The 9,916-nt window shown below is 35.6% G+C and overlaps 1 protein-coding gene across 1 annotated transcript; it reads left to right on the top strand.

The window, feature by feature from the left end:
* Window positions 1–1,131: 1,131 nt before the first annotated feature.
* LOC127987883 (homeobox protein orthopedia B-like) lies at window positions 1,132–4,776 on the top strand. The gene is made up of 3 exons (XM_052590276.1): window positions 1,132–1,383; window positions 1,754–2,151; window positions 3,523–4,776. The coding sequence occupies exons 1-3, from the start codon at window positions 1,308–1,310 to the stop codon at window positions 4,030–4,032; spliced, it is 984 nt and encodes a 327-aa protein (XP_052446236.1). The 5' UTR covers window positions 1,132–1,307; the 3' UTR covers window positions 4,033–4,776.
* The last annotated feature ends 5,140 nt before the right edge of the window (window positions 4,777–9,916 follow it).

The raw sequence follows: 9,916 nt of genomic DNA on the forward strand, positions 1-9,916 counted from the left end.
ATATCATCCACAGCCTTGATTATGTAGATTATGTATTTATTATTTGCAGCTATGTTCAAGATACATTTCAGGAAAGTATGTCCTATGCGATGTTCCCCAAAGCTGTTGTATAAGTGACATAGCTTCTCATTGCCGATTAAAAGCTCATGACGGGATTTGTATGGTCTTTAGTGATATTCAAGATTCCCATCCTTTGTGTTTCTTAATTAGGCTACTCTCAGTAAGGCTTGCCGGTGCACATGCATACCACAATACGAAGGGAACACTGATTGATTGCACAAAAATACGCTGAAAACTTGACAGTCTGCGAATGTGCTTTCACTGAATGGATTAAATTAAGCAATGTATGTCAGCGAGTTTGAATTAAATAAATCAAATTACTTGCGTCAGCGCTGATGAAACATCGATACAACTGAGGCATCAGTGCGCATCAGTACCCCGTTTCACCTCAAGCCTTTACCGAAATAGAATTAGAATTCTTCAAACATGATTTACAACGCCTTCTTGCATTATATCTAAACACTTAAATTACCACGCATTATTCAGATTTAACTGTAATAACTGAGATGAAACCTCATAGATTTGGCACTAATTACTTCAAATGCTTAATGGACTTGAAAATGACTAGTTGGAAATGTACCTTGGATGCATTGTTAGCTGCCTCAAATAATTCATCGTTTTTGATAGATGGATTCCACTCATAAAGCTGTAACTCACATGAAGGTAATAAAACAACCAGCTCACAGAACCCATTGCAACAACGCTCATTCTCGTCAAGCAAATATGACCAGCGACCTCGAAAGTTGGGCTACAACCAAATAGTGACTTTACAAAAAGTGCCTCTTATTCCATGTATTTAGATCCCAAGTCGGTCAAGTAATATAAAGACTAAACTTTCGCACATAGACTTTGTGAAGTCTATTTTATCGGATTTATTTTTATTTATTATTCACTGGTTATTTTCCATGATTATGAAATCATTTTAAATGTATAGCTAATAAGAGGGCGATGCAATAAAATTGAAATGAACGAGAGCAACTGCAGATGAAGCCGGTTTGTGGATTTTAGTGGTTGGTTTTCTGACATAGCAATTCAACCCTCAATTCTGATTGGCTCGTTTTTGTGGAAGCTGACGGGCTCATCCAACTATTAAGCGCCTCCCAATCTCTCAAAGGAACAGTATAATACATGGAATCGCCCTTTTCAACGCACTGACGACTTTCCTTCATTTGAGCCCTATGCGCTTTTTAAAAGGGTTAAAAGTTGTAGAGTAGTTTGGGAAGCAGTTGCGACTCCAGCAGTGCGCAATGCTCTCTCATGCCGACCTCTTGGATACTCGCCTCGGTGAGTTATCGCCACCAAACTCCGGTCTTCAGCTCCACTGTAAGCTAAAGTATTTTTTTCAATCTTCAAACTGGTGAAATGATGTGATGACAAAATTGATATCTCAATCTGTATTCATTTTAATTGAAATGTTTGTTAACTGTCAGATAAATTAATTACACATTTTTCTCCATCAACTTGGACTGCGATACTGAACAGTGTTTAAATTGTTTATGCAACAAATGTCAATACGTTTATATATATATATATATATATATATATATATATATATATATATATATATATATATATATATATATATATATATATATATATATATATATATATATATATTCTGTCTATGATGTCAATATCAACATGTTCCTGCCATTTGGAGAGAATGCTAAATTGTTGACTCGTGCGTCTACAGGGATGAAGGATGCTGCAGCCGAGCTTCTCGGACACCGAGAGGCTTTGAAGTGCAGACTAGGGGGGACTGACTCTGGACATCCCGGCGATCTTAATTCTGCTGCAGAGACTGTAGAAGGGACCACTCTGCTCCCCGGGGAAGATATAAGCAATGGTGGATCCAATCCTAATGGAATGCAGCAGGTCAACGCCAAAGACCAAGAAAAGCAGCAACAGCAAATCTCGAATAATCAGTCGGGTGGCCAACAAAACCAACAGAAACAGAAACGCCACAGGACCCGCTTTACTCCAGCGCAGCTGAACGAACTGGAAAGGAGCTTTGCTAAAACCCACTACCCTGATATCTTCATGAGAGAGGAACTTGCATTACGGATTGGTTTAACGGAATCACGGGTTCAGGTGAGACTGAGTGGACCTGCTCATCTTTGACATCATAACGGAGCTTTCCAGCTGGTGATTAACACAGATAAAAAGATGAAAGGAGGCAAACGGAACAAAATTGATCAAATGAAAAAGATTTTTTTCCCTCTCTAAATATCGGTAACAATTTATTGCATAAATTGCACAGTAAGCTATTATTCAATATTCTCTCAAAACAGTGTCAAGCCTAAAATATAAATATCAAGGCTGTCGTCGGGCTAAAATGTAAAAAACATTTGCAGTGTTGAATGTGCAAAAATACAACATAAAAAATCGGTAGCATTTAAAATAAAATGAAATAATGCTTTCAAAATAAAAATAAAATAAAATAAAAAAATGACGACAACAAAACTAGTAGCTAACATAGGCAAGCTATGTGCATATTTTTGCTTCAAGGAAAGATGACATTAGCGTGAACATAATACCATAGACAATATTTTATAAAACGTGCTTTAGCCTATAGGTCTAACTGAATAAGAATTTTGTCGTTATAAGTAGCCTAATATACAAATATGTAAATTAGTAAAAAATAATAGTAAAGCTTCAGTAACCGGAAATGACAATAATAATTCGTATGAGCTAAGTGCAAAATCGTAAATGCAAATTGTTAAAAATATAGACTATCTCAAGATAAGAAGTAGGCCTAGCCTAATATTTATGTTTGCTGCCTCTGAGCTTATTTTCTCCATGAATTCATGACCATGGCTCCATGATGAATTATTGAGGGCATCAAACTATTTGTCTCCTAGAATGTGCCATCACGACTTCATCACAGGCTGTCTCCAAAACGTTATATTAATTGTTTTGTCTATTGTTCTCTGGAATTTACCCTCCCGCGTGTTATGGCTAGTTTTCCGTGAGGACAGCAGCCTAATTTTTTACATCTTACAACAAAAAAAAAAAAAAAAAAAAAAAAACACACACACACACACAAAAAGATGATTCATAGGATGCATGTTTATAAACCTAAACATACAAGCAAATCCTATATATTTACAGTGGCTCAGTAGCCTACTGCATTTAAAAAAAAAAAAAAAAAAAAACATTTTTTTAACCGACAAACGCTTTGCTAGAAAAAAGTGCGTTATACTATTATATATTTTATGTTTTTATTTATTATATTTTATCATTGTATTTATATTTATATTAGGACTACTTTTCTAATACTGATGCCTATTTTTTTATTATTATTAATCTTACATTTATAATAAATTGAATGTTACGCAGTTTATTATAGCCTAGCAAAATATTTGTGAAAGAAAGTTGTAAAAGTAGCCGACATAACTATAATTAATACCCACCAATGAAATGCTTGATTTTCTAAGTGTTGGTTTTTGTTTTTAATTTCAGGTATGGTTTCAGAATCGACGTGCAAAATGGAAGAAGCGCAAGAAGACAACCAACGTTTTCCGGGCGCCCGGTACTTTGCTGCCAACACACGGTTTGCCTCACTTTCCCTCTGCGGCCGCGATGGGCGACAGTCTTTGCTCTTTTCATGCCAACGACACGCGCTGGGCCACGGCCGGGATGCATGGAGTCTCACAGCTGCAGATACCGCCTGCGCTGGGCCGACAGCAGGCGATGGCACAGTCCCTGTCCCAGTGCAGTCTCGGAGCCGGCCCCCCACCAAACTCCATGGGCCTTTCCAGCAGCTTATCGTCAAATGGTTCCGGTCTTCAGTCGAATCTGTATCAACACACATTTCCAGGAATGGTGCCCGCTTCCCTCTCGGGTCCCACGAATGTGAGCGGCTCACCTCAGCTGTGTAGCTCCCCGGACAGTGACATGTGGAGAGGGACTAGTATCGCTTCCCTGCGCCGTAAAGCACTTGAGCACACCGTTTCAATGAGTTTCACCTAATCTGAGCATTCAAGATGTCTTTTCTTTCACTGCAAACCCCAAGTTTTCCTGAAAAACATTCACGGAGCACTCAGGACATGAGGTTATAACTGTGAAATTACAAATTGGCAGCCTTACTGATGAAACCCCAGACAACGCTTAGATACAGCAGAATTAGACTGTAGTGATAGTTTTAATGCTTGAAATGTATTTAATTTATTCATGTGTTGGATTCGGTCATATTTATTTTTTTAATTTTTCTTTCATATAGCTATTGGTTTTCATGATGGCGATTTATTTATTTATTTATGAGTTTTTATTTGACTCTTAGTTCACATATGAAGAAAACAACTTCAAACATATTTGTTTCGCTGGTCGGTGATATTATTTTTAAAAACTAAATTTAAAAGCACACGTTAAAAAGGACCACATGTGCATGTACAGATTGTTTTAAGGCACTTACTACACTCTGGAGTGATTTTTCAGGTAAAGAACTGAACAGCTTGGATAAAGAGCCAATTTCCAAATAATCAGATTCAGATGCATGTAATATTAGAACCGGCATCATCAGGAAGTTGTTTACATAAAGCAAAATGAACTTGAGTGTTTGTGTAGATAAGAAAAAAAAGTTATCTGCTGGTATGTTTGTGATATGTTTTAACTTATTGTCTGTGCTTATTACTGGAATATGGCTTTTGTAAATGTTTATCTTACCAAATTCAACAGATTTGGGAAGGTTTATGTAAGTGGGTGAATAAAATAATTTTAAGAATTTCAGTATGGTAATGTGATCTTTATGCAAGAAAATATAGAGGGTACTGAACAGTATGTTGCCAGAGGATTCAAGAGTGACAAGTCAATATGCATTTTTAAAGATGAATGAGAAAGAAACAAAAAGTATAGGTCAAAATGAAAAAAAAGGTCCACATATTTTAGGGTTATTGATAACAGATATGTTGTATTTCAAACTAATGTCTGAAGTGAACACATAAATTAGCAGACACGTTTTTTTCTAAAGCAACATTCTGGAAGGAGATGCTATATAGAGACACCTAACAATGTTTCAGTATACATTAATCACTTGTCCAGATTTTTGTCCTAACTATAGGAATTTGTCTAATGCTTGTATAACAAGTATATATTCCCAACATTAAGTAAACTGACAGAATTATCATAAAATGCACACACACACACACACACACACACACTTTTCAGGAAAGGAAAACCTCTTAATGGGATAGTTCACATAAAAATCATGGTATTTCAAACATATTTGACTTTCTTCTCAATACAACGTAATCAAAATGTAATCTTTTTTTAATCTTCCTTGAAGAAAGTTATGATACATGATGACGTGGAAATGAGCAATTGATGACTTATTATATAATAATTATTATTATTATTAGGATGAATATTATTATGGAACAGTTTTACATTTTTAATTAGAAACATTTTACAGATCTTGGAAAAATAGAAATACTATTATTGGATATCTACCTGGATCATTAGTCACTGGACAGATATAACATATTAATATAGATGCATAAAATATAAAATTCTTGAAAAAAACGGAGACACATCGGATAAATTACTCATGATCCTATACCACTTTGCTGTTCTACTGTAACAGTAAAACATCAATATAATTATAGCTATATGTATCTCACATCACACTTTACAGAGATTGCTTATGATATTGCACATTAGCATTAAGCCCATAGGGAAATACACTTATCTGCTTATAGTCTCTTCGAGACAAATATCTAAATCAAGATTGTAACCAATTAGTGTGCCATGTTTTTTCTCCTGATCTCTGAGCGGTTTGTGACTGTTACCACTGGAGAGGTGGAACAGCCCACAAACATCTTGATCTTTTCTCTGATACAATGGCCAGACTATCTCCCATTTAGCAAAGATTCCTTTGAACTGTGAGAAGAACCATCAACTGTCACTTCTGCAAATGCCTTTATCAGTTGACAAAAGATCCAGACAGACCTGGGCAAACATAACCAGATATCATATAATTACTGTAATGCCTGTAGTAGATACAAATCTATCCACTATTCCACTCTTTTTCACACTACTATTTTAAAAACATATGATATACAACTCAAAACATGAGAAACATAAAAGAATCTTGGTAAAAAGCAAAATCCAAGATTGCTTTTCTCAGAGTGTCACCCTGCCTTGGTGTGAGACTAATTGTCACTGTAAATTGACATATAAGATTTCATGAAACAATGGAAAATGTAGAATCTCTACGAGCCTCCCCTGATCATTCAACAGTCTCCATGTAGACATCCATCATCATCAGTTTTAGCATCTGCTCTGAGAGACCCTCTGTCTCTCTGGTCCCCATGTGAATGCATGCTTGGTTCACTGGTGTATTTCATCACCTTAAGCAAAACACACCAGTGTCTCATGATTAAAACAGAATATAATGACAGTTAGGAGATTCTTTAAATGGAATGAATGAGATTTTGTCAAAAGCGTTCGTTGAAAAATCTACTTTCAGTTAATAGTTTTCCCTTAGGGCCACTGAAGACATTCTTTCTTATTCTTCATTTGTAATAGCATGGTCCCATGGATATGAGTGTATGCTAATTAATCAGTGATATATGCAAAAAGATGAGGAGATTTGAGTTATGAATGAAATTAAGGCTGCATGTGTATCCATTTCACAATTATGCTGCACTTTCGTATCTGATTATGGTCATCAAAAAAAAAAAAAAACAAAAGCACAAAAATGAAACCTTACAAGAACATAAAAGTATGAAGACAAAGAGATTAACAATTCACTTCTAATGCACATAAGCCATTCCTTGCTTTTCTATCTGTGCTCTTTATTCACCACACCTGTCCACACCTGCCCTCGAGGTTGCTCTTTCAGTGCAAGGAAGGCACCTCACAGCCCCCTGACAAGAGCAGCACTAAATCAGAAATCAGTGGCTGGCAGAAGAGTAAGCCACCATGAAGGTCACAGACATCAGCGGGATGTCATCTTTATCCACCCAGAGCACACATCCGTGACTAGCAGGAGGATTCTCCCCGTCTCAGACTGGGACAGACTAGCTGCCATAATCTCAAAATGGCCTGGCTGAATTAAAACAGAACTAAACAACAGAAAAGAAAAAGTATTCATCCCGTTGTAGGTTTGAGCAACTTATGTAGGTGAATGTAGGCCTACCCTATATGTAAGTACCTATAGGTGGGTTTAATAAATATGTATACCAGTCATTTATATTTGTCTGTTATGTTTATTAAGATTTTGAAAATATTTGTATTAACAATAAAAAATAAAATACAATGGTGTATATATATATATATATATATATATTAAATACAGTTAAGGACAACAACCTTAATCTGGTACTGGTGTTATCACTATGATTGATTATTAATATAATAAGCGAAATATGGGTTATAATATTACAAATAAGACAACAGCAAATGTTATTACGGAAAACATATTTTAAGTGAATTACCTTCTGCAGAACTGGGAATGTGTTCATCACATGTTAACACATTGCCATCTGCTGGTGAACTAAAGACAATGTTTTGTGCAATATAGGCTACCGCTTCTTGCGCACTTTTTATTTATATGAAAGGATTTATAAATGAAAATACCTTAGTTGAGGGGCACATTTCCCTAATTCACTCATAATACACTGGTAATTGTTTCATTTTGTTTTCTATTAACCTACTATATGTCTGGATTTCAGTCCAACCAAGCTGGTTGATGACGCATTACAAGACTGAAAGCTGATTCGCTTGAATGGATACCCCTGATAATTATAGGTTATAAATGTGGAAACGTGGAAATTAGTAACTAATTTAATTAGTTTGCTTTATTTGAATATCTATGAATATAAATTAATATTTGTATTCATAATGCATATATCATTGAATAGGCTCATCTGTAGATATTCAAATGTAGCAACATATTTTACATAATGTTCCTCACATTAGTAGTTAAATATACTGACACAAAAGTTAACTTTATCAATTATAGTTCATTTTAAATATTTTTGAGCAGGCTCAGCCTCCCTTGCCTCTTCTGACAGACTGTAACTGGATTACTTTACTGACTCTTAAAAGCTCATAACACTTTCACTCTAAAGGCCGATGCAAAACCAGTTTGAATGTTTCTCCAAAAATTACTTACATCAAACAGCTGGTACCTACATCTCTTCCTCTGGTACCGTCTGGTACCTCTACAGAACCTTTCAAACACTCTCTTCGTGTTCCCAGCCTTTTCCATGGATATCACACGGGTGTAATCCTCCTCAATGATCCAGATTAAAAATGCTTTTTCATTGTTGTACCTGGACATGAGGACAGACTGTGGTCAAAACATGTGCTAATGTTGCTAAAGGTGTTTTTATTCAGTCTTTTGATTCCATGTATAGTAATTGTTGTAGGGACCTCTGTCAGGGTCATAGATTATGTAACACATACAAGTACATGCTCTCTTTATGTGCCCTCTGGTGATGCAAGCCTCGTGCACCAAACCAGATGCCCCATAATCTCGTGCCATTCCTGCACAAGTCAGCAAGGGTGATACAGTCTTGTCAAACAAAAAGTGGTCCTGGAATTTTCAGTTAAGAAAAGAAAAATGAGTAAAGGGAAGTCTGGACTGGTTTAATGTAGGAAAATATCTCCTTATAACTCTTCAAACCTCTCCTGTCTCTTTTGTTGAACATTTTATCTGAGTATCTGTGCTACAAGTCATTCCGACTGTCATTGTGTAAAAAATGCCTCTCTAGAGCTGGAAAATAGCTACCAAAAAGAAAATATTTTCAGACATTTAGGTGAGTATTATGAGCCAGCTTATGGGTGTCTAGTAAAGGATGTGCTATAACGGATAACAGAAACTCATTAGTTCAGTATTCATCAGTCTTACAATCCTTATGGCTTATCAAAGAGAAAATGCTCCTTTGGCCATTACAAGACAAGTGCTATGAAGCTTGTTAGAGAATTACAATATGCAATGGCCCCAATGAAAAGACAAGCATGTGTCGTGTTGTGTGGTGGATACTTGGCTAGTGTCCCTAAAAGTAGATAAATCAGCAAGACTTCTTTAGTGAGCCAGTACAAATGTGAAGTTTATGCTAGAGGTCAGCTTCATACGTGTTTTTGGTGAACACCAAATTGTATTTCAGGCAGAATAGGATGCTGTAGGGATTGACATATTTTTGTAGGCCCAAACCCGGAAATAAATTAGCATTTTAGCATGTCCTGTTGCTTTATCCTGAAGACAGTATAGGGTTCTGGATTTTTGGTCAAATGTCTGAAATTAATTCTGTGGTTAAATACAACCTCAAAATATCTTCATGTTTTATTCAATTACACAAAATACATCAGTAATACTGTGTATGTGTTTTTTTATTTTCATTTATCTTTAAGTTTTTACTTGTCTTGGAAAAGGCGGATGCTAACAATTGTCTAAATTAGAATACAGAGGTGGTTGAGGACATACAGAAAAGGTAAACTCATCTACTAACTAGTTCACTTTTACTGTCGTGTTGCTTATAATCACACTCTTGCAAACTATTCTAACTGAAAAATGTTTTTAAATAAAGACTGAAAAAGATGTCCGAACTGATGGTGACAATGAAGTCATGCAACCATGGTGTAATTTGTTTATGGCCTATGCTTAGCTTTTTAACAGGTGCCGATTGTATTTAGGCTTCAAAATTCATAAAAGTTGTGTTCATTTGTGAAGATTATAATGATGAAAAAAGTGTAAGAATCATAAACTTTTGTTTTGGCCACAGAGCTTATTTTCTGCAGTATTACAAATGTCAACAGAAAAAATCCTACATGCAACTTATATAAAAATATGTAATCACTTCAGTGCTCTAAAGCATCAATCTGGCACTAACCAATATAAATTAGAATGGAA

This window comes from Carassius gibelio, chromosome A5 (genome assembly GCF_023724105.1).
Source record: "Carassius gibelio isolate Cgi1373 ecotype wild population from Czech Republic chromosome A5, carGib1.2-hapl.c, whole genome shotgun sequence".
Classification (NCBI taxonomy): Eukaryota; Metazoa; Chordata; class Actinopteri; order Cypriniformes; family Cyprinidae; genus Carassius; species Carassius gibelio.

Bases quoted from the DNA above. Each gene is read 5' to 3' on its own strand.
- LOC127987883 (XM_052590276.1), top strand. From the start codon at position 1,308: ATGCTCTCTCATGCCGACCTCTTGGATACTCGCCTCGGTGAGTTATCG. The intron at 1,384-1,753 runs GTAAGCTAAAGT...GTGCGTCTACAG, and splicing joins CTCCGGTCTTCAGCTCCACT to GGATGAAGGATGCTGCAGCC. The intron at 2,152-3,522 runs GTGAGACTGAGT...TTTTAATTTCAG, and splicing joins TAACGGAATCACGGGTTCAG to GTATGGTTTCAGAATCGACG.